This window comes from Podarcis filfolensis, assembly GCF_964270895.1.
Source record: "Podarcis filfolensis genome assembly, chromosome: 4".
Lineage (NCBI taxonomy): Eukaryota > Metazoa > Chordata > Lepidosauria > Squamata > Lacertidae > Podarcis > Podarcis filfolensis.
The window spans coordinates 16,802,944-16,828,146 of record NC_139607.1 but is presented as its reverse complement, the minus strand read 5'-3'; the positions used below and the strand labels follow the sequence as shown (position 1 = coordinate 16,828,146).

At 44.0% G+C, this 25,203-nt stretch overlaps 1 protein-coding gene and 2 long non-coding RNA genes across 4 annotated transcripts; all 3 read left to right on the top strand.

Moving 5' to 3' along the window:
* The first annotated feature begins 3,191 nt into the window (after positions 1 to 3,191).
* Positions 3,192 to 8,762, top strand: LOC310761286. Its single transcript, XR_014547327.1, has 3 exons — positions 3,192 to 3,451; positions 5,204 to 5,339; positions 6,933 to 8,762. It is a non-coding gene; the product is annotated as an uncharacterized lncRNA (long non-coding RNA).
* A 97-nt stretch (positions 8,763 to 8,859) lies between these two features.
* Positions 8,860 to 16,075, top strand: DHPS (deoxyhypusine synthase). Of its 2 annotated transcripts, none has more exons than XM_083610947.1 (10): positions 8,860 to 9,059; positions 10,591 to 10,821; positions 11,533 to 11,697; positions 12,041 to 12,162; positions 12,813 to 12,909; positions 13,310 to 13,396; positions 13,786 to 13,891; positions 14,094 to 14,197; positions 15,183 to 15,308; positions 15,458 to 16,075. In XM_083610947.1, exons 2-10 carry the CDS (start codon positions 10,618 to 10,620, stop codon positions 15,551 to 15,553), a joined length of 1,107 nt encoding a protein of 368 aa, XP_083467073.1. In that variant the 5' UTR covers positions 8,860 to 9,059; positions 10,591 to 10,617; the 3' UTR covers positions 15,554 to 16,075. The 2 variants fall into 2 exon arrangements, with proteins under 2 accessions (XP_083467073.1, XP_083467074.1); XM_083610948.1 differs by having other exon boundaries at positions 9,055 to 9,353.
* Positions 16,076 to 21,323: 5,248 nt separating this feature from the next.
* LOC310761362 lies at positions 21,324 to 24,246 on the top strand. The gene is made up of 2 exons (XR_014547429.1): positions 21,324 to 21,554; positions 24,035 to 24,246. It is a non-coding gene; the product is annotated as an uncharacterized lncRNA (long non-coding RNA).
* The last annotated feature ends 957 nt before the right edge of the window (positions 24,247 to 25,203 follow it).

Below are 25,203 nucleotides of genomic sequence, written 5' to 3'. Positions count from 1 at the left end.
TGTTTCCTCCCAAGAAGTACAGAGGTGATCTTTAACATGCTGGTGTTCATTGTTCGCTGAAGCAGACGCTACAAATTATAGATTAGCGTATCAATACATGGAGGTTAACCTTGCTGGTGATTTGGTTGGCTGCATGTGTTACGATTAAACTGCAACAGGTGGGGGAGACGAATTATTCTTGGTGTAACTGAACACGTTCCCACTTTGACTGCAATGAAGCTGAGTAGCAAGAGGAGGAATAAATTTCACTGTTCTTGATATATAGTGAAGGATATAGCTGGTTTGCAACCTTGACCACGTGTTAAAGTTCAAAGAATAAGAGGCACTCAGGCAGAGGATCATAATTTGATATTTATTACACAATAATATATTGTGGAGGTCCTTAAAAAGCATTAGATGTGTTCCCCAGGCTATTTATTTTTCTTATACCTGATTACAACTGGACAATATGAGATACCCAACAAAAGCAAATTACAGTCCGGATAAATATTTTAAAATAAAACTCTGCAGAACAGGAGCAGATGAAGTAAAAATTGTCAATGCAGAACTTCAAGGTTTCTGTTTTATCATCATCATCACCCCACCCTACCCTGTATGTTTCTCTTTGTACCAACAACACACCTGCCTTTAGCTTTGCTCTCTCCCTGCATATGTTACCTCACTAAGCATTTATGGTTTTATGGTTGCTGATGCTTGAAGCAGTATTTTTTAAAGATGTCTTCTGTTTCTACATTCAGACCCACAAACAAAATTTACGATGAAGGCTCATCGTAAATTGCATTGAGGGAGGAATGTGGTCTTTGAGTTGAACAAGTTTCCCCACCATTATGCTCTGGGGTGGGGGAACTTGTTCTACTCAAAAGACCACATTCCTTTGTGGGGGACCTAACGGGGGATTCATGCCAGAGGTAGATGGGGCCAGAGGCAAAAGGGAGACTCTCCTGGAGTCTACCCATAGCTGTCAAGTGTCCCTCATTTGGCGGGACAGTCCCTTATCCCAGCGCCATGTCCCACTGCTGTCCCTTATTGATGATGTCCCTTAAATAAGCTACTGAAGGTAATGGGGCCCTTTCTATGTCCAGCTGTCCTTTGTCAACAACAAATTGTTTCTGTTTTTGTGTGTTGAATATATATGCTATATGGTAATTTATGGACCTAATAGGTATCTAAAGCCATTTGCACACAACAAAATATGTATTTTATCAAAGTAATTGTTGATCCCTTATTTTGGCTGCTGATCCCTTATTTTTGAGGCTGCTGGTCCCTTATTTTCAAATCTGTAAGTTGACAGCTATGAGTCTACCTTACATATCTATAGGCACCAAGCAAAAACATTCCTCTTCTCCAAGGCTGTTGGTGAATTATCAATCCATGACCTTTTAACTTTTTGTTACAATGCTATGCATTTTTGTGTTTTTAGATTATAAAACATATTGTGATCCTCAGTTGATGGGCAGTATAGAATTATTACTATTACTTTTATTAAGGCTGGCAACACCAACCTTGCCATGTTGAAATCCACTGAAGACAACCGCAGTGCCTAGAGACTAACAGTCAGGTCGTGCATCCATAACAATGACGAGAGGAGGAATGACCGCTGGGAGGAGCGCAGAGAGAAAAAACCCCATGATGCATCTACAGCAGACCAACTGGGCACCTTCATCTGGCCCAGCTGAAACAAAACATGTCTCTCCTGTATCAGTCTCTACAACCACAGCAGGCACTGGAACCTCCCAACAGTTTGACTTCACCTCGAAAAGTGCATTTCTTTGTTGCCGCCCGAGACAGATGGATGCCAACCACTTAGGGAGGAGCAATGGGTGCAACTCTGTACAACGGGCTACACTCCAGCCACTCTGTAGTCAGAGGTTTCTACAGTAACACACCTCCATCCTTCTCCCAAAGGGGCACTATCACAGTTCAAAGTTACATTCCAGCAAGGCGAAAGTGCTCTGCAGAGGAAAACCAGTAAGGGGTATGACTTGGGGAGAATAAATAGACTAAAGCAGGGAGGCAAAAGGTTGGTGGCCTTCATGCATTTTGCAGTTTGATTGGGGTGGGGGAATATTAAAAAATAAATGAAATGAAAGGGGAGGTGACAAGCACTTCCTTCACCCATGGCGGGGGTGTGCTTGAAAGAGGTGCAGTTGGGCAGAAAGAGAATTTATTATTTGTGCTTTGTGAAAGACAATGTGCACTATGGCAGAGAAAGGAAGAGATGTGTGTGGCTTTATGTGTGAATGAGAGAGATACCCCAATTCACATCATTTTAGGAATTAAACACCATATGCCATTCTTTACCCTAAGGAGTGACATTTTGGATTTTAGAAGAGGCAAGGCCAGCTATGTCGGCGAGCGCACAGGAAACAGGAAGGCAAAATTAATTTAAGGTTAAAACATGAAAAGTAGCACATTTTTAGGATCATTTGTGGCAATTATTTCCTTTGCTCCATAATAACTATAGAAACGTTATCAGCGTACAACAACCTGGCACATTTGGAGAGAAAATGAGGAGGAAAGATTTGTGCTTCTGGCACTATAGATATGTAGTACCCAAGTTCAATTAAATTTAAATGTCTAACAATAGCCATTCAGTGTGTAGAACGTAGGCACTGGCCAGAGATAAAGGTGCTCTTCGGGCAAAATCAGGAAGTCTGAAACACAGGGGAGGGGAATTGGTTTCCTCAAATGGCTCCTGTCCTCTTTTTCTTTTATCGTAAAAGGCTTTGCTCAGGGAAACCCTAAAAAACTATTTTTCGCTGTTGGTGGCTGCAGAAAGATGAAAGATAATTGGGGGGGGGGATACCATTATACCAACCAGTCTAGAGAATTACAGGATTTTAAAAAGCAAATACTGTGGATAAAACACAGATATTGTCTTACTTTAGACATGGCAATTTTCTGTTCCTAGCCCTTTCTGGCCCCCATTCCATCCACCTCCTCCGCCTATTTGCAAAGAGCCAACTCCTAGGTTTATTTTTCTGGAGAGCACAAACAGCGACTTCGCCACCCTGTGTTTATGCATTTGAGCTCTTTGTGTGAGCCCTCATGTGAAAAACAAAAGGTTAGACAGAGCCTCTCTCTACCTCAATAATTTATTCTGGCAACGATAGCATTATTAATTTTTTGCATCTAAAACACATGCAGTGCTACTACTGCAAATGTTTACATGGTTGCCATGGCAGAGACGGTTCCACAGAGCTCTTCAGGGACCTGTTGGTGACACAGCGACTGGGTTCTGCTCTTGAGCAGTAAACCCAAGTCCTTCTCTGCAGGCGGAAGTGGACGCCAGCCCCCTACTCTTCTTAGCATCTTGTGAAAAGTTTTCACAAGATGGCAGTCAATTGGTGCAGCTTCCAGGCAGGCTTAAGCATCAGCATAACTCATCTTAGAAATTGGCTACTAGGCTGCTGACCACCAAGGCAAGAGCTGAGACCTTGGGGGCTACACAGTTGAGTCCAATTTACACAGTAGAGTCCAACTAGCTTTTAAAAAGTAAATCATTAACAAATGTCAGTTTTTATCCTATCTTTCCTCCAAAGGGCTCAGGGTGGACTGAATCAAGGGTTGCCAACATGCTACCCGCAGGTGCCCGTATGCCCGCAAAGCTCTTCCCTGGCACCCATAAGGTCACCTCTCACTGCTGAAGTTTGGCTTGAAAGAAGCATTTTATTGTAGCCATCAAAATAGGTTATGGTTTGTGCTTGGTTGTTATTTGAGTGTGGTGCCCATGTTTCCCCCCAGTTTGGACCCAGGGGTCCCAAAAGGCTGGCAAACGCTGGCATATATAGTTCAATTTTCCCTCTCACGACAGTCCTTTGAGATAATGCTAAGCCGAGAAATAATGGCTGGTTGGTCTTAGATTTGTGGATGAGTAGAGATTTGGACACAAGTTTCTTCCCCAACCCAAGAATCTAACCACTGTACCGCATTGGTTCTCAGATCGAGCCAATGAGGCAATAAAAATACTTTCCTCCAATTCCACTTCTGCCTGTGTCCGGCCCAACACTTAGCAAACCCGAAAGGATGCCCTGGCTTTCTGTTCTCCAACCCCACCTAAATTATCCAATCCTTGTTCTTTCCATGTCCCCAGGCCCCTCCCTGGCACATCAAGACATCATGTTCTCTCATTCCCATGGGTGTGCACCTTGTTGCAAAAGACTGACCCTCTCCCAGACTGAATGTGTGGTGGCATGGAGTGGGGACCCAGCATATCCCCATTTCCTCCTTTCATCAACATGGAGACACAAGTATGCAGAAAGAAAGCTCTTGGAGGAGAAATGCTTTCCTTTAGAAAGGCAAAAAAGCAAACTCAAATACAGTAAACCACAGCTGTCACAGCCATATTCACCTTATATCATTCCCAGCACCACATGTCAACAAGGGATTGTAGAAAAGGGTTCTCCCCCCCGCCCAAGATCTGAAAATACGGTTGTATTTGTAAAAGTTTTCGGTCACTTTCATCTTTTTCTTTTTCTTTTCAACCTGTGGATATGACCCTTAGAGTTAAGGGCAACCCATTTGCTTTCTCAGGAGAGAAGCAGAATATATTTTTGGACATGTTAGCAGGGAACCCCTTTCATGGGGTAGAAGTGGTTAGATCTTCTATTACTGTGCAACATTGATTAGATGATAAAAAACCCCACCCACCTAGGGGTGTAAAGCACAGCAAATTATTTTTAATAAGTGCCACCTAAGTAGTAACAGATGACTCTCAAGGTAAACTTTAATTGTCAGTGATCTCTTATATTAACAGCCCCCCAACCTACTACAAGTTTCTAATCTTCTTAGAGCTAGCCTAAATGGAACTTTACCTCTTACTAAATGAAAAGATATTAGCACACCCCTGTAAACTGAAAAAGAGCAAAACTGATGAATGCCCCATTTTTGCTTTGTTTTAGTTTGCTTCTTTGTTGCTATAGTTGTGTTTGTTGTGTTGATATAAACTAAAAGCAAAACACTATACCTATATCCCCATATCCTGCTATTCATATCACATCCTATTTGTTTATTACAGGGGTGCAAATTCCATAATTTGTTGAATGCAGAGAAAAATACATTATTTGCCAGGTGGGAGAACTGTTTCTTCTAATGGGCCTGAAAGCAAGTGGGATGCACATATTGCCTGCGGGCTTTTCTCACGTAAGGAGAAAGTGCAGTGGCATTTTCAATTCTGATTTATTGTTGCATTAATGTTTTGTAGCCTCCTTACATCACATACATGAACCAAATTATGAAGATGGGCAGCACACGCAGAAATGAATTGAGCATGCTGACGGATAAACGAAGCTGACAAGGTGACAGTAAACCTGGCTCTCCAATGTGACAATTCCCAACAGGTATATATCACACATTCATCACCCGAGTTCCTCTCTCAATCTACAGTTGCCTCCTAGCTTTAAGGAGGAAGGGTTGCTGGTGGCAGCTTTTTCCATTGCCTCATCTCTTTCCCCTAGATAAAGAATTGCTGTCGGGATGAGATAAAAGCTGCAAACCACTTCTGCACATATTTTTTCAAAACAGGGAAGAAGGGCAACAGACAAATTTATTAAGAATAAACTTCCCTTTTACGAACAGTGCTTTTTGTGTCTGGTGGTGCTCACAGATGCAGGGTAGCCATGGCAGCCATTTTGTGCTGGCACCCATCATTGAGATATGAGTACTGGCCACGTAATTTCGTACGAAAAAAGCACTGCTTACTAATATTATTATTATTATGTTTATAAGTTAAGACAATAGGTTTACTAGAGTGAAAAGACGAGGACAGGAAGTCAAAATTACCTACTAAATTTATACTAGGAAGACTTACATTCTGTTGTTGGAATTTTGTTCTGATAAGTTTGATTTATAGATAATAACATGTCTTGGATGTACGGATGCAATTATGGTTAATAAAGCATTAAAAATGCACTGCTTACTAAGCACTGCTTATGTCTAGGGGAAAGGTAAAGGTAAAGGTACCCCTGACAATTAAGTCCAGTCACAAACAACTCTGAGGTTGCGGCGCTCATCTCGCTTTACAGGCTGAGGGAGCCGGTGTTTGTCCGCTTCCGCAGACAGTTTTTCCGGGTCATGTGGCCAGCATGACTGAGCTGCTCCTGGCGAAACCAGAGCAGTGCACGGAAACGCTGTTTATCTTCCCGCCGGAGCGGTACCTATTTATCTACTTGCACTTTTTGGTGTGCTTTCGAACGGCTAGGTTGGCAGGAGCTGGGACCAAACAATGGGAGCTAACCCCATCACGGGGATTCGAACCGCTGACTTTTGATTGGCAAGCCCAAGCGGCACAGTGGTTTAACCCACAGCGCCACCAGCGTCTAGGGGAAGCCCTGACACAAAAGTATAGAGTTTTGATCCTGGAGGAAAATAATGATAACATCTTGGACTTTGAAGGTGCAATCCACACTGCACTGGGGCTTAACATAGTCAAAACCCTGTCAGTCATGCTGGCAAGGGGGGGGGGGGGGAGAAAGGCAAATATGTGTGGCCAACCTAGAGCTGGTACAAGAACCAGGTCCATACACTGGACCCAGCTCATTTTGACTGAGGTGCTTCCAGACAACATATTTGAGCATTTGCTTGCAGGCAGATTAGACAATGTTGACTATTTAATGAACATTCTTTCTGATGGTTTGAGGGTAAGTAAGATGACCTTGAGCCAAATGAATTGTTATCCCACACATTCCAGTACATTTTATCACCACTTCCTTTATTGCACAAAGTCTGGTGTTTGGGGAAAGTAGGCTTGTTGAGCAAGACTTCTCAACTGAATATAACTGCACAACCTGAACATTGCCAGTAAGTGAATACTACCTGAAGATATTAAGTCTCTAAGAACCCTAGATCACAATCTCATTCTGGAAGTGCTGACCCTAACATGGTATGCACACAATAATTATGTCCTTATGTTTTATTTCCCAAACACCAAAAAGGTAGGCACTAAACACAGATGAGGGTTTCGAACTTCAGCTGCTGAGTCCAGCATCAAATAGAAACCGCAGCAAGATGTCCAAAAAGGGAGAGGTAAGTTCTCCGGGGTAAGATGCTAAATCAGAGCAACAAGTTATGGGGGCAAAACTAATATTACACAAACGTTAACCAACTAATAATAATAATAATAATAGACACAGGAGGCCATTTTCATTAACACTGTGGCATTGTGGGGAAGAGAGCATGTTTAGTTTGGTCCTAAGAAGGCTGACGTAAGTGCCCACATTAGTTATCTTTTTTTCTGTGAGTGGAGTATCCCCTGTAAGTTTATGAGTATCTTACCTCTCCCTATACATTGTGGTATAGATTGAATGTTGTTTATTTCCTCAGTCCTAGCTGGACAGGCCATCTTTTTTTCCTCCTTTAAGGAAGTGGGGGTTTGGGGGGAGAAAATCGGAAAGTGCAGGCGTAGAGATATCTTTGACTTCCATGGGCATCTGAGAAGGTGCAGGCAGTGTGTGGATTGCGGTGGCGGGGGGGAGCAAGGGAAGGACCTATCTCCTTGGAGAACTGGAGTTAAAGGGCAGGTGGAAAGGATTTTGTTCGTTAATTGCAGTGTTTTTTTTCTTAAAAAAATGTTTAGGGATACTCTCATTTTGACTCAAAAAAATCACCATTTTGTAGTTCAAATTGGGAAAAATAAATATAGTAAATGGACAAAAGTACAAAGATTCACAAAACGTTTAGGTGTGTGTACCCCTGCGTCCCCCCAGAAAAAAGCACTGGTTAATTGTAATATAAAATGGTAGGGCAGCTCGGTCAGTAGAGAGCATGAGGCTCTTAGAACTACAGAGTTGTAAGGGGTCACCGAGGGCCATCTAGTCCAACCCCCTGCAAAGCAGGAATCTTATGCCCAACGTATTTCCAAATTTATGCTGTTGTATACAGAATTGTCCTCTGAGAATTAACCCCCTCTGAGAAACACAGTCATTCTATAGCAAGGGAAATCTGCACATGAAAATGACTGACTTGGATGTAGACAGGGAAGTAGTCCGACCTCCCTGCAATGCAGAAATCCAAACCAAAGCATCCATGACAAATGGCCACACAATCTCCATTTGAAAACCTCCAATGGAGAAGAATCTTAATCTCAGGGTCCTGGATTCAAGCTTAATGTTGGGCAAAAAGATTCCTGCATTGCAGGGGTTTTGACAATGTCTACAATTCCATGATTTGTGTGCTTCTGTTTTAGACAAATGCCAGCTCCCTCAGCCTGAAGGGAGATGAGTGCCGCACCCCATAGTCACCTTTGACTGGACTTAACCGTCCAGGAGTTCTTTACCTTACCTTTTACACACACAAACATACACAATTTTAAGGTGTCACAATGCCCCTCCCCGCCCCCAGCTCACTTCAGTCTGAGATGGTATTTCTGTTAGAAGGGTGAGGAGTTGCACTTAAGTTGTTCTGTGGTGACTGCTTGCACAGGCTGCTTTTGGACCACCAGTTTTTGATGTTTTAATAACACCCAACATATGTTTTAAGGTCATCGTACATGCAACTCTAGTGTTCATTTGTCCCGAAGAAGAAAATGGGCTAAAATCACCCACTCACTGAGCTTCACAGCTGAGTGAAAGGACGCTACGCCAGTCACCAGACGCAAATTTTGTTCCATAAGGGGAAATTTGTATGCAACAGCATAAATTTGGAAGGGGGAATATGTTGGGCGTAAGATTCCTGCATTGCAGGGGGTTTGGACCCTTGCCTTGCCTCCCCGCCCCCCGGGGTCCCACGCACTGCCTGCACCTTCTCAGATGCCCACGGAAGCCAAAGGCATCTCTATGCAGCACATACCACTTCCGCCCTTACTTGAAGCTAGCCTCCGACGCAGCGCTGCGCCTGCGCTTTCCTCCCCCGAAACCCCGCCCACTTCCTTAAAGGCGCAAGAAGAAAAGAAACGCCGAGCCGCGTGAGCGCCTTCCCCTCCCCCGTTTAACCCCTTCCGCTCCCCTGCGCCGCCATGAGCCGCTTCCCGCGGCATCTCCGTGAGGCGGCGAGGAGAGCGCCTGCGTAGAACCAGGGAGGGGAGCGAGAGGAGGCCATTGGCTGGTCGGCCCCGGCTCTATGAGGTAAGGCCGCCGTTCCCTTCGCGCGCTGTCCCGCTCCCGGCCCCGCCGCCGCGTGAGGGGCAGAAGGGGCCTCCTCGCAAGCCGGCGAGGAGAGCCTTCAATAACCCTCCTGACCGGGGAACATGGCGCTAAGCAAGCCTACCCTGTGGTGACAGGAGCCTTTTCAGTTCCCTGTCTTTCTCTCTTTCTCTCACCCACACATTCCCCCCCCTCCGTAATATTTGGAACCGACCCTGGGCATTATGCAGGAGGCCGCGGCCGCGGAATTCCGGGCTGTACCACTTCAGGTCGCAGGTGAGCCCCGCCTCGCGCTCCCGCCCCCAGGCGCATGCGCGCGCTGCCGCAGACGAGGCAGGCGCTTCGGGAGCCGGGTTTGCCAAAGCGGTCTGGGCGGGGCAATAGCTGCGCTGTGGGCGGGGCGAGGGGCGTGGCCTGGAAAGTGCTTATTTGCATTTCTTTTTCCCTCCGGCTTTGAGTGCATCTGTTGAATGCATCCCAGGGATCATCTAGACCAGCCCCCTGCAATGCAATAAAGTAATAATAATTACTATTCATCCTTTAATAATAATAATTCTTCATAATTTAATAATAATAATAATAATTAATTAATTAATTCTTCGTCATTTAATAATAATTAATTAATTAATTTTTTGTCATTTAATAATAATACTAATTCAGCATTAGTTGGCATCCCTCTGACAATAAAGGAGTGCACCTTTGGGGGTGAAGTCAAAATGTTGGAAGGTCATATAACCCAAGTCCCTGCAATGCAATAAGGATTAACAATGGCACCATATCATTGTCGGCATGAGCGCTGTGGTTGGGGTTGCAGCGCTGGTCGTGGTCTTACACCATGTCCTGCCGCTGCTGGCCAAGAATTTGAACCGCTGTCTGCATTTTTGCTCAACTGGGAAGAATTGTTCAGGGATGTTCTTCATTGCGGTGGTGTGGGGAACGAGCCTTTCCAGAGTACTTGAAGTTGACAGATGGTGCAAATTTCCGTTTCCACAGCGTCTGAAACTCCCATTGTTCTACAGGCATTTTGCGACAGGGAATTTCATTAGCGCAAGTAGTTTCTGAGCTCTGGGCGCAGTTCTGCCCCTGAGATTTCGGATTAAGACTGCAGAGTGGAAGGAAAAGAGGGTCTTTTTCTGCCTCTCCGCTTCCAGCTACTCTCTGAAGACAGGAGAATAGATCCTTTTAAGAATATTAGGGGGGTGGGCGGGGAAAGGACTAGGCCATGTGAAAAATGAGCATAATATTTTAGCTGCAGTAAAAGCATTTTCAACTTTGTATCCTTGTTATTAAAAAACGTGCCTAGACATTCTATTTTTGTGCCCATAACCTAGGTTTAAGGTGCCATTTAGCTCCCAGCTTTCATATCTCAGTTTCTAGCACTTGTGTTTCCCTTTTTGGAAGGCTAGAAATCTGGGAGATACTTTATCACTAAGATTCTGTAATACTCACGTGGCGAGAAGTTTTGAAAGCATGCTTTTTTAGGAGTCTTCTTAATTAACGATCTTTGTCCTAGGGTGCCAGCCTCCCCAGTTTTCACCTGATGGAGAATGTGGCAGGCAGCCTACCTGCTGGGGCAGTGGCTGCTGTGCTGAAGCCCAGTGAGGGACTACCTGAGGGGAGCTTGAAAGTGCATGGCTATGACTTTGACCGTGGATTAGACTATCATGCCTTGCTCCAGTCTTACCTCACCACGGGTTTCCAGGCTACCAGCTTTGGGCAGGCTGTGAACGAGATCAACCGCATGGTGAGTAGCCAGGATGAGTCCCAATGGTGAGAACTGTGTTAGATCAGGTGGGAAGGAGGGAAATTGGGCTGGATCTCATAACTGTGGAGTTAGCTTGCTGCTTTGCTGCAGCACGTGGAGGCCTCTATAAATTCCTGCATGTACGCTCTTGTGTACATCACAGCATTCTTCTCTGACACCAGTCAACACCCATCTACACATACACTGAAGTTGGCTACTTTTTTAACCCTTTCCCAGCAATATTCCATAGTCCTATTAGCTCTAAGCCTTGGGTGTGAACAGTATTTTATAAGTCTGAGCTGGTATGATGTTCATAAACATCTACATTGATTGATAGGAAAGTCCTACTTTGATTGCATGGATTGAGAACACACAGTCAATACCTTCAGTGACGTCAAAAACTGCAGTTTACATTTATCTCCCTTTCTGATTATCACGTTTTCTGATTTGAAGATAAAGTGGCAAAACCAGTATTTTTCTCCAAATCTGCATATTTTGTGCACTGATACTTCCCTCAGTTCTCTACAACCATTCACCAGTTTTTGTTTTTGTTTTGCTTCCTTCATATGTCACTAGCAAACTTCTTGCTGTTTGTACTTAGCTATTTAGGGTGATGATGTGCTAAACCTGGTGGTGCTGCCATTTAGTTCAATCCCTGCATTGTGCTGTTGTGCTGAAGCTTGATTCAGATAGTTGGGTTCTTCCTTGCAGATAGAAGCGAAGCTGACGCCACTGGCCGAGGATGAAGGGAACCATGCCGACTTGAATCCCTGTTCCCGCCACCTAACAGGCTGTACAATCTTCTTGGGCTTCACTTCCAACCTCATCAGCTCAGGTGTCCGTGAGACCATCCGCTTTCTGGTGCAACACAACATGGTATTGTCCAAACCTGGGAGGTGTTTCCTCCTTCTGTATATCAAGGAAAAATCTTCCTTTTCAGTTATGTGGTTGTGAAAGGGTAGAGAAGAATTCCTGGTGTTCTACACCAATATCATTCTTGTCTCCCTCGTATGTTCTCATGTTAGACATTGTATGCCGTCTTCTAATGGGCTGGAGAGAACTTTAAAGGAACTACCTCCGCTTATAGGAAAGAGATACTGGCTACTGATGCTTCATGACTTAAGGATGGATTAATCCCTTTACAGAACTCAGGTCTAAAGGATTCTCATAGTTGCAAGTCTTGGCAAGCACTATAGCCCACATTCTTTGGTTTGTGTAGGTGGATGTGCTGGTGACCACAGCAGGTGGTGTGGAAGAAGATCTCATCAAATGCTTGGCACCCACTTACGTTGGAGACTTCAGCTTGCGTGGAAAGGAACTACGACAGAGTGGGATTAACAGGTACCAGCAGGGGTAGTGGGGAGGGGACGGGTGCGGGTGGCGCTGTTGTCTAAACCACTGAACCTCTTGGGCTTGCCGATCAGAAGGTTGGTGGTTTGAATCCCCGCGATGGGGTGAGCTCCTCTTGCTCTGTCCCAGCTCCTGCCAACCTACCAGTTTGAAAGCACACAAGTGCAGGTAGATAAATAGGTACCACTGTGGCGGGAAGGTAAACAGTGTTTCCGTGTGCTCTGGTTTCCATCACAGTGTTCTGTTGCGCCAGAAGCGGTTTAGTCATGCTGGCCACATGACCCAGAAAGCTGTCTGTGGACAAACACCGGCTCCCTTGGGCTGAAAGCGAGATGAGCGCCGCAACCCCATAGTTGCTTTTGACTGGACTTAACCATCCAGGGGTCATTTACCTTTACTTGTAGTGGGGAGGGCTGATGATCTGATGGCCACCATTGGGAAACAAGATGGGTGATTTATTTGTGACCAGAGAAATTGATCCCTTCTGGGTTTCCTCTGGTTTGTATGATGCAACCAGTCTCATACTCTGCTGCAGGGAGGGGATTGACTGTATGTTTTAACTTCTGCGGGAGGAAGGAGCAAGGTAGGGGCAAAGTCCCTAGCCAGGCTTTACTTCCCAGCTGTGTCCTCCTCTCCTCCAGGATTGGGAATCTGCTGGTGCCCAATGACAATTACTGCAAGTTTGAGGACTGGCTGATGCCAATCCTGGACCAGATGGTGACAGAGCAGGACACAGAGGTGAGAGCTGAAATGTTAGGAATGGTGTGCCTTTGTGCTATTATTCTTTCTCCACCCCCCATGTATACCCCCAACGTGGTAATTGCAATAGACACTTGAGAGCTGTCTGCCGTGAGTTCTGGCCTCATCTTTGGAAAAGGAAAACTCCCAGCATGGAAGAGGATGAAACAGCAACGGAGACATGTCTTATTCTATCTAGTGTGTGATATCAAGGCCATTTTTTCCCCTGCCAGTATTGTTGGGTTTCTTATTTGCTCCCACATAGAGGATTTTTCTTTTCTTTTTCTTTGGAATCGCACGTATTAAGACTGTGCAGGTTCACCCCGGATCTTAGCTTGCCCACCGATCTGGGGAGAAGTTGGCATAGTCTGAAGTTGTGGTCTGTCTCCCTGCTTTTCAGGGGGTGAAGTGGACTCCATCCAAGTTCATTGCTCGGCTTGGCAAGGAAATCAACAATCCCGAATCTGTCTATTACTGGGCACAAAAGGTAGGCTGAGGAAGTCTTCTGTGTTTTAAGTTCCATATCTCGCCTTTCGTTAAGATTAGCTTCCAGTAATCTGGCTGAAATGCTTGTTTGTCACTTCCTGATGGGATGCCTGCCTTCCACTCTTCAATCATCTGAGGGTCTGTCCTATGTATGTGATATGGCATAGCCTATTGTTTTTCTGGCTTCGTAATCCCATTCATTTCCCAGCTGGTAGCCTTGACCCCTACCATCCAACCATTAAGGCATAGTTCTGTGTTGTGCATTTACTACTTTTCTGTATTTCAAGTCTGTCTCCCACTCCCACGCTCTGCCCTCCCTTCCAAGATACGTTAACCTCTGCCATATGAAACACCCACTTCCGCTTATAATGCTAATTGTGTTCCTGGCAGAACAGCATCCCTGTACTGAGTCCAGCGTTGACTGATGGTTCCCTGGGGGACATGATTTTCTTCCACTCCTATAAGAAACCAGGCCTTGTGCTGGACATTGTGGAAGGTGAGCTGAGATTTGTGCAACATAAGTAAGTCTCTCCATGGTTTCTGTTATGTACCTACCACTGGTTTCTACTTTCAGAGGAAGGGAGACAGCTAGTGGAATCTGTATGCTGTGTACCAGACATTCTGGGTCTACCAACCCCCAAAGTATGACACTGTTTACTGTGCTGCTTGTCTAATACTTAAACTTATATCTCTCTCAGATCTGAGGCTCATCAATACACAGGCCATATTTGCCCGGAAAACAGGAATGATCATCTTGGGAGGAGGACTTGTCAAGCACCACATTGCTAACGCCAACCTCATGGTGAGGCAGATTGTGCAGTAGGGACAAATGGACAGTGCAGAAAGGCAGGGTTTGTTTGGGGTGGAAGATGTTGCAAAAGCATGGTATGCGTTCGTAGAACAAGGACGCATGGGTTGAGATGGCATGATGCTGCTTGCTTGCTGGCTTTGGGCATGGGGAGCTAATTCTAGATGCTGTTGAACTTCTATTAGAATCATAGAATCATAGAGTTGGAAGAGACCACAAGGGCCATCGAGTCCAACCCCCTGCCAAGCAGGAAACACCATCAGAGCACTCCTGACATATGGTTGTCAAGCCTCTGCTTAAAGACCTCCAAAGAAGGAGACTTCACCACACTCCTTGGCAGCAAATTCCACTGTCGAACAGCTCTTACTGTCAGGAAGTTTAGGTGGAATCATCTCAGCTGACATGGCCACTCAGCTGACATGGCCACTGGTTAGCAATGAATTCATATGCTGCATAAGTCCTGCCAAGCTATATAGACTCATTGAACCTATTAAGCCTTGAGTGGTTCACTCCAAGGCACCCCACCCCATGCAACTTTCAAGTGCCTCCCAGGCTGAGTTTTGGAAGTTCCTGATATTTGGGGGAAGGGAGCCCATATTTCAGTGAATGAGTACACATTTTGCACACAGTTTCGGTTCCTGCCATCTTTTTAAAAGGATCTTGGCCATGAGGAAAGAACTCTGTATAAAACCTCATAATGCTTTTGTGCTAATTGGACCACTCATCCTAAATTGATATGCTTTGTATCCCAGTTTCCCCTTCCTCTCCCCCTTCCAATTGCAATTAAAAGATCAATAAATGGACCACTTGTCTTAAATTGATATAAGGTAGTTTTGTATATGCATCTGCGCTTATCTCCAAGTCCATATGTGGAACAGTTGTATTTGGTATCAGATTTGCTGTGCAAGCAGACCTTTGGTTACCACTGAGCCAATTCTGCTCTGTATGCCTGATGTCATCAATTATTGTACCTCCTCAGAGAAACGGTGCTGACTTTTCTGTGTACGTCAACACGGCACAGGAGTTTGATGGCTCAGACTCAGGAGCTCGGCCTGACGAAGCAGTTTCCTGGGGGAAGATCCGCATGGATGCCAAGCCTGTCAAGGTACACGCGGGGAAAGGAGGGGTCTGGCAGATCATGGTATTGGCAGGGGTGGGACATGGAACTTGCCATCGGCAAGACCGGTGAGTTTTAGAGTAAAGAAATGAAAAGCTCTTGAAGAGAGGCACTCTTCGGTATTCTTCTCTTGACAGGTTTATGCTGACGCTTCCCTGGTTTTCCCACTGCTGGTTGCGGAAACCTTTGCACAGAAACCAAATGCCTTTGCTCCAGAGAAGCAAAACGACTAAGCTGTGGACTGCTGCGTGCCCATGTGCGTCTCCCACAGCTGCTGGCACCTGCATTGAGACTGTTTTGCAACATCTGTTTGGATGAATGGAAGGCAGTCGAACCATTAGCACGACATCCTTCTCCTCCGTGCTGAATAGAAGCTGAGCCCCAGTCTCAGAAAGTGGTGGTCTGTTACTTGTGTGTAATCGCAACCCATCCTCATGAGCCTGCTGAGAGGATAATGTTTCTCTCTTTTTGCTCTTGTAAACCCTATACACTCTGAGACACTTGGTGATATACCTGCCTCTCCAGCATGCTGCTTTCGTGATAGTAGGATGGTCCTTGGATTCTGAAGTTGACATTTTTTCCCCTCCCTTTAACAACTGGCCCAGCAGTATCTTTCTGTTCATGGCCTCCCTGCCCACTTCATTTTAATTCTTGGATTTTCTTCTCTGTCTCTTTTATTTACTGATATGACGTGTGTCCATCTGGAATCTGCTTGAGATCCCCCAGCCTCCAAATAAACCACTGTAGTCTTTAAATGTATGTGAGTGCTTTTGTTTTTGCTAGAGTTGGCATACTGTGCCCAGAACCCAACTATTAAAGGCCTACTCTTCTGTGGGCCTTATAACTACAAGGGAAGTCTAAAGAAAATCAGAGCAGTTCATTTTTGCTTGGCTGAAATGGGTAGTTGGAATCTTCCCGTTGAGGAGAATTTTTATTTATTGAAAATTGAGCTCCAGCTTGGATATACCATTGAAAGAAATGTATTCCATTGCCGGTTGACTTGAGCCTCAAAGGACATTCACACCTGTACATTAATTCAAGTTGACAGTGGAGAAGGGGCTGTAGCTCAGGTGTGTACTTGCTTTGTAACCACAAGATCCTACATTCAGTTCTTAGCATTACATTTAAAAGGTTCTGAGATAGCAGTGTTGCCCAAGAACATCACTGTCAGTCCAGTTACATGGTAGTGAGGGAAATGGACCAATGGTTTGTATGGTATGCAGTTTGTATAGTAAGAACTGCATTCATAAATTGGATGCACATCCAAATGCATAGCGGACTGCAGATTCAGTCTTGTCCACGTTGCATTGTTTCAGTGGAAGGTGTACCCAATACACTTCCGTATAGGGGATGGATGAAGATGCATATATGAATAAACACCCTATCACATATTCCATTTAAAACACAGCTGTACTCTGTGCCTCAGATTTAAATGCAGAAAACATACCTGGCATTTCTTGCTATATACATAAAATTGTATGCCTGTTGTCACGCAGCCGCCATTTACATTGCTGCATCACAGTCCTGGATTTACATGAAGTAAGAGCAGCATAGGGGAGCCAAAGAGAAAACAGGCTGCCCAATACCACCAATGGCCTGGTGATGGTGAGGAGAAAAGCGGTTTAGAACAGAAATAGAGCTGTAAGGAAAATGGCAGTTTTAAGCAATGGCCAAGGTTTGAGTAAAGTACATTAATACAGTTGGAATATTTGAGGTCTCTGCATCCTTTATCTCGTAATGTGAGGCAGGAATAGAAGAAGGAGAAGTTTTGAGTATAGCAAAAAGGGAGAGACACTGAAAGTGGCTGATTTAAACAGTCTGGTTGTGCAGAGAAACAGAGATTTTAAAAATGGCAGAGCTTTGAGTAGAGAGCAGGAGATGTGTCCCTTTATACAAGGTTTGTGTACAACGAGAAGGAACTTTGGAAAGGCTCTGTTGAGTTAACTTTTTGGTATTTGCTTCTGTGTCGTACCCATCTCTGCTATTACTCCTACGTTTAAAAAAGAACTGTCCCGAGTTCCCGCATCCCTATTTTATTCAAACCACTGCTATTTAAAACCACCATTTCCACCCTGACTTTGTGCAAGGCCAGGATTGATATGATGAACTATAAATGCTCTAAAGAGAGCTGCACTGTGAAGGTGAAAACGAGGGCAAAACAGAACTGCAGGATAGAAGAATATAGCTTTATAAATGAGATTGAATAGGTCAAAAGCAAGCTTAGTAATTGCATAGGGTGAGAAGTAAAAAGTCTAGGGTGTTAATGGTGTGGATGGCAGAGGATTGGTGAGCAAGCAAGCAAGGGCACAGCTCCTTGTGTTGCATACTTTTTCATTCATAGCTTTCTGGCTGGGGGTGGGGTTCCAATTTGGGTCAGGACCAGTGCTTTTTTCTGGGAGGACATGGGTACATCTTGTGAATCTTTGTACTTTTTTCCATTTACTGTATTTATTTTTCCCTATTTGAACTATAAAATGGTGATTTTCTTGAGTCAAAGTGAGAGTACCCCGAAACATTTTTTCGAAAACAAGCACTGGTCAGGACCCCCTTATTTGGGTAGTTAGAGGGCCTTTTTCCCAATGCAAACTGCAGCCATAAGGGGCTCAGCCTAGATCCAAGCCACAATTGGAAGCCCCATGCCAGTATCCCAATCCAGATGATGTGGGAATGAAGGATCTTCCACTCAGCCGTTTTTAATAGGTTTTTTTCCTTTAAGGGTGGGTTGATTTCCTTGGGTTAGATTCAGACCGGGCATGCTCCTTCCTTGTGGGATGCTGCGGAGGGAAAGACAGAAAAGTGGGTGGGAAGGTAAGGCTGGAGGAGAAGAATCAAAGATATAAAAGGGTAGAGAGAGCCATTGCATTCGCTGGATGGGGCATAGAAGAGTAATACTACCTGCATTTCAGCCTCATCGTTGGGCTTTCATTGTCTGTAACACTTTCTGGGTCGTTTTCAAATTTTTCCTTTGAAGTGTTTATTTCACTCATTTCCCAAAAATATTTTTCACCCAGAACCAGCATTCCACTTAAGAGCTGTGAAGCTGCAGCAATAAGCCCCACATAGACAGAAATTCCAACATGTTCTGTTAGAATGGGAGGCACTGCCAAAACCTCAGGAAGCTGAATTCCTTCCTTTGTTAATATAAAATGCAGATTCCAAGAAATAGAAATAAGTACAAATGTACCTGCTGCCAAGTCCATAATTGCTGCAATGGAAAAGGTAGCAATGAAATCATCGTGTTTTCCAGGCTTAAAGATGTTACCATATATGGTGCAAAGGCCATACAAAAAGCAGTCACCACATTGGCAATTGAGGCCAGTGGCGTCAAGTCCTGGGCAAGGATTATTTCAGAGGGTAGGGACTCCTCATCGTTTAATGGTATGTGTATAATGTTGATTATCTTCCTTGTAATCCTACACATGGAACAGGCACCCCAGATCCCAATCCCTACAATGCCAGGTTTGTTGCTGCCCGGGATGTTCTCAACCTGCCACACTCTCCATTCAATATTGGCTGTGGAGCAATGCTCATAATGCAGCAGATAAGAGCCAGTACAAAGGCACCCAGCTGAACACAGGATACCCTTCACAACAGCTGTACTGGAAAGGAGCCATAATGTGTCTGGGGTGGAACTTTAGATTTGGTCCTGGGAAGGCTGGCGATAGAAGGCATGCTGGAGAAAAACACAGACGAAAGTTCACCGTTAGACACTTAGGCACAGTATCATATGGGAATCTCCTAAAGTTTGAGCAAATAGCGATGTGCATCTGAAACAATGCCATCGTTCTAGGGCGAATTCTGCATTTTGCCCTTTGAAACATAGGAATGGAAAAGTCTGCTCAACCTGCAATCCTAGGTGCCAGGAATCAGACTTCCCCAGGGGTGAAGAAACTGCACAACCACCCAACTCCTTTTGTTGCATGGACCCCCTTCATGCAGATAAGGGGGCTCTTGTCTTGTCCACTCCTCCTCTGCATTCCTATGCTCCCCTCCCTTCCCTCTCCATTGTTAAGATGTCAGGCATAGAGTCCAACCAAAGTTATACATTCTACCCTTGAAAGAAAGTTTGGTGCAACAGACCAACCAGCTACTGTTCCTGTTCAGGAAATAATCCTTTCTGACTTTAGTCCTCATTCTCTCTCTCTCTCTCTCTCTCTCTCTCTCTCACACACACACACACATATGTCAAAAGCCTACCAACTGGCTCTCAGACAGGACAAAAGGAACTAAAAGTCAATTTCTTCTTATCTGAGAAAACACTGCTATGTTGGTGAGGAACTGAGAAGTGCTGCATATATGCACCTACAGGAAATCGGTTTTTTATCCAGCCTCTGGTACACAAGAGCTTTTTTTTCAGGGCTTTCTCTATGGCGTGTCTGACCTCAGAGAAGACCTGAGAAGACTGAAGCTGGTCTGAGCACTGTAGCAACTGCTCCTTGGAGTTCTGAGGCAGGTAGAACGCAGCTTGCTTTGAACGCTCAGAACAACACAAATCATAACTCCAGGGTTCTGGTCATTTGGAACATTTGGCAACTGCTTGGAGGCAGTATGCTTTTGAATACCAGTATGATTCTGGCACTTTTAAAAGACACCTTTTTGTTAGATGTAAGCTTATGCAAAGATTGGGTACAAAATGTGGAAATAAACACCCCAAGCTGCCAGTTCCAAAGGAATGAGTGAGCAAGGTTTGAAATAAACGAATAGACAAATAAACAAATATTGAGTTCTTTCCACTGGGTTTGAACACCACTTTGAATTACAGCAACTTGATTCAGTAGTACTGGTGGATCAGACTAAGGATCCATCTAGTCCAGAATCCCTTTTTCGAAAAATAAAAAGCTTTATAACAACTCTGTGGGGACAGGCATTTATTATCTCCATATTGCAGTGTGGTAGAGGTGTGGAGACGTCTGATACTGTGAAATAATTTCTTGCTAAAGTTAAGACCACTTGTAAATTCATGGAGGGGGGACCTTTGAGTCAGAGGTTCCCCAGCTCCTTTGTTGCTTTCCTGGTCACCCAAATATCAATTCTCCCTACTGTCGCTGGTCCCCAGGTAGACTCTTTTGCGATTTGCTGATTTTCATGTGCTATGGACTTGTCATATTTGTTTGTAGATTTATAAAAGTCTTCTACAAATATTTTTTCTGTACCTGCTCGTGGGGGTTCCTTCCATTATAAAACGTGGGACTGAAAATATCCTGCATTCCAGAGCAGATTCCCAATTTGAAACCCTGAATGGGAGACAGCCCTCTTGCTCCAAACATGGCTGTCGCTAGAAGGTGCTTATTTTCCAATTAAAGTCGTGTGTGTTGCTGTGATTGCCTTGGAATGAAAACTCCCTCATTCTGCAGCAAGAACAGAATAAGAAACTGCTTAGTTGGAGACGACTAAGCCCAGTGCCACCAAGTGACAGAAACGGACATTAATGCCATGCTTAGTTGCTACGTTTTTAAATGCACTCCCTGCACACACAGCTCTTTGAGGTACTGTTGGTAGGAAGTGGCCTATGTTTCAAACAGATCTTGCTCCTTATTTGCTCAATGATCTCTAGGGCACTTCACCCAGTCTACAAGGCATGAAAAACATCTTTCCTAAGCCACAGTAGCAGCAGCCGCCCACTGGAATGGTTTTACATCGTTTTAAAACAAAAACGTGGGACGTGGGTGGTGCTGTGAGTTAAACCACAGAGCCTAGGACTTGCCGATCAGAAGGTCAGCGGTTTGAATCCCTGCGACGGGGTGAGCTCCCATTGCTTGGTCCAAGCTCCTGCCAACCTAGCATTTCGAAAGCACCTCAAAGTGCAAGTAGATAAATAGGTACCGCTCCGGCGGGAAGGTAAACGGCGTTTCCGTGCGCTGCTCTGGTTTGCCAGAAGCGGCTTATTCATGCTGGCCACAGGACCCGGAAGCTGTACGCCAGCTCTCTCGGCCAATAAAGCGAGATGAGCGCCACAACCCCAGAGTTGGTCACGACTGGACCTAATGGTCAGGGGTCCCTTTACCTTTACTTTAAAACAAAAACACCTGCTCCATATCCTCTTCACACCCTGAGGTAAAGACCAAATCAAGATTATGCCTTCCGCATTGTGACAGATGACAAATTGTGACAGCCCCATTGTTGTCATGGAGGCCATGAAGTCTCAAGCTGGCCCAATCAATGTGGCCTTGGCGTGAATGTATTGAAGTCTCCCAGGACCAGGGGTGTCAACTTGAATCAAATAGGAGGAGGGAGGTAAGCCCCACCCCACATAATCAATCACAGCATCAACTTTGCGGTCCCCCAGACCCCTCAAATATTTGTATGCTGCTGTCACAAATACAGTGGTACCTTGATTCTCAAACGGCAAAAACCCAGAAGTAAGTATTCCGGTTTTCAAATGTTTTTTGGAAGCCGAACATCCGATGTGGCTGTCAGCTATTGTTTCTGGGGCACCTGCATCAATCAGAAGTTCCACCTTGGTTTTCAAAGATTTCAGAAGTCAAACGGACTTCCAGAGCGGATAAAGTTTGGCTCTCTCCCCCCCCCCGCCCCAATTTATTTTGCATTTTTGTTTTTGAGGCTTTTTCAGTTAATTTTGTGACTGTGTGGAAGAACCCAGTTCAGCTACTGATTGATTGATTGATGGATGGATGGATGGATGGATGGATGGATTGTGTGGCTGTGGAGATGGATAAGAGCCCCCCATCCAAACAATGACTATCATAAGTGCAGGTAAGAAAAAATAATAATTTTAATTTTTATCATCTACAATACTGTCTTATTTATTTTATAGTACAGTACATTGATTATTGCTTTCATTTTATGGATCAGTGGTCTCATTAGATAGTAAAAATCACGTTAAGTTGCTGTTTTAGGGATTGTTTTTAAAAGTCTGGAACGGATTAATCCGTTTTGCATTACTTTCTATGGGAAAGCGCACCTTGCCTTTGGAACACTTTGGTTTTGGAACGGACTTCTGGAACGGATTAAGTTTGAGAACCAAGGTAACACTGTATATGCATTCCGAGGCACACCTTACCATAGTATGTGCATTTTCGTACACATTACTTGGTATGGCAAAATTCAGATAAGTGCAAATTTCACTGGGCGATTGTGTTTCATGGCACATATTTTTTGTCAGAATGCGTAGATTAGGTAGCCTCACCTTTAAATGAGGACTGGTTCAAAATTTTGCCCGTTCCTGTTTCTGCTCTCAGGTATTTCCAACTCTCATTGCAATCAGTCGAATGACGATATGCTTGTTGCGCTTCAGATCCCAAGTCTGATATCATCAGTGTTGGGGACAGCAGGGATTACTGAATATGCAATGATGAATATTCTATTGAAAATTGGTCATAATTAACTTGGGCTGCAATAACCCTTAACCTGCAAACTTTTACTCATAGATTAAGAGCACCTTAGAGAATGTTCTCCACATTTTCCTGCATTTTATATCCTACACCAAGGTCTCATCTCCTTCATTTTTAAAGTGGCTCTACACTACATTAACCTTATCCCCTTGGTTCCTCTAAATAGTTGTAGAAGATAATTTTCTGTTCTTCATAACCTTCTTAGCTGTCCTACTCTGTACTTACACGTTTGTGTCAGCAATTAAACTCTTACATGCCCTCATTAATGCACTGAACCTTGTCTCCATTCCTCTACCCCTCACTTCATTCTGCTATGTGGTATAAATATGGCTCTATTGTTCATTAGCATACGACCCCCTTAATCCCTCAAAGAAGGTACAGGTGCGGGTATATTCTGCCCACTGCCCCACCCCTGTTGCAAATGAGACCCACTTGAACTTCTGTGCCATGCCTTTGAAACAACAGTCCTGTTTAACTTCACGATAATTCCAAAAAGGAAGGGAGGTGGAAAAGACTTCCCTTAAAAAATTCCAAGCACATGTATTTACTTTTATCTCACAAATGGCTATCATGGCACGGCTTTGTCACTGCCGAAACGCAAGATGAATAATGCATTTTGCAAACAACAGGAACCTTCCATTGTGAGAATAAATTATTCCAAATAAGACACATGTTAGCCACGGATACGTCGGTGGGCTCGATAAGAGAAATAACTAGAGGAAATTAAATGACCTGTCTACAGGAGGGCGGGCAAGGTAGTTTGAACTGTCTCTTCTAGTTTAAAATTTATGAACCAGTGGAGTTGTGCCTCTCGCCCTCATACGTGATCATATTCAATGGAATCCAAGAACAACACTTGCATAAACACACACACATCCATAGACTACCTTTCCAGGACTGAGCTACTGAAGAATCCTGAAGAGCTTAATTTCAAATGGGACTTAAGTCAATTTTAACCAAGATTCCATTTGGAAGAAAATTATTTCTGACTAGGGCTTTTTAAAAAAATAAAAATAAAATGCAAACACGATTTTCAAGGCTTGCTTAGATGACTTAGAACATCATAAAACAATGCACATTTGACCTCCACGCCCCGCCAAAAAAAGTTTTGCCACATGCAAAGTCATTTTATGCATCTGAGTTACTTCTCGCCATGTTGCCCATCAATCAAATAGGTGACATGGCAAATCAAGCTAACTGCCAGTTGTGCATCAGGACAACTGAATGATTAATTAGTGGTTTTAATTAAACTCCTTTGCGGCAGTATAGTGAAAATTAAATTTGAATGACAAAATGGAAGCCTACCTGGGAAGCGTTAAATATTGTTGCAATGATCTCCAAGTCAGGCCTGTTTCGTTTCAGGTTTTCTCTTTTAGTTTCTTCTGTGGGCACTGATGGTGAGAAGATACCTGAGGAATGAAGCATTAATAGCTTTTGATGGCTGGTGGCTACTAGCTGGAGAGGAAAGTAGAGCAGGAGTTCCAAAATTGTGCTCTGTGGACCACCAGTGGTCCATGAGTTTCATTCAGGTGGTCCTCGACTTGTCTGCTTTAAATATTCATATTGGTTTTAAATTGAATGTTTATTGTTTCTTTTATTTCTTACATTGGAGTACAATAAATTTCTGATATAAGAAATAAAACAAACAACAAAAATACAATTCAAAGTGATACAATATCTAGCCTACCATATTACAATAGCTAAAATGGGCAGAAAAAAAATATTAAGTTTCCCACCAAAACCCTCAGCAATTTTCAAGTGGTCCACGGGGGAATTTATTTCTGGAAGCACTGGGATAGAGGAGAGCATTTGATTTGAGCCAGCAAATCTGTTTTTACATGTATCTGCTAATAAAAATACATTGAGACTCCATGAGAATGCTTCTTGGAAACAGGTGCTGGTTTAAAAACAAAATGTCTGTCTAATTATCTATCTGTTTCTCTGATACTTAAGCTATACACCTGTTAAAGGAATCCAGTCCAAAGCTTATTCCTCACAAGAAAACTGACCCATGTGAAAGGGTTCTCCAAGGAAGGGGGGAGTGAAAGAATATTAGTCACAAATAGGGTAACTGACAAAGAGGCATTGCAAAAGCCATACACAAAGTTGTTTGGCTTACCAAAAAAAGGCAGTTCAGACAACTCCGGTTTGCTTGTGGTTTTCGTCTGTGCCCACACTGATCTTCCTGGGATTGATGGAAGATTCATAGTTCTGCCATCCATTTAGCATACTTAAACATTCAGCACATTTAAATCAAATCCCATAGATTTGTTTAATCAAACAAAGTACACTTTATTTACCCAATTCTCTCTTGCAAAAAGACAAAAGCAGAATTTGACGAGGAGCACATGCAATTCGCTTACTTAAAACAATTAGCACTGCAAATTTGTTTACACCAAAGACTGAACAAATTGCTCGAAACAATGTGCGTGCCGACTTTCTCATTTACACTAATGGGCTCGCATTTGTAGCTCTGAAAGCAAAGTCTGATGGATTTCATAACATCTATGTACCTGGTGTGTATCCCATCG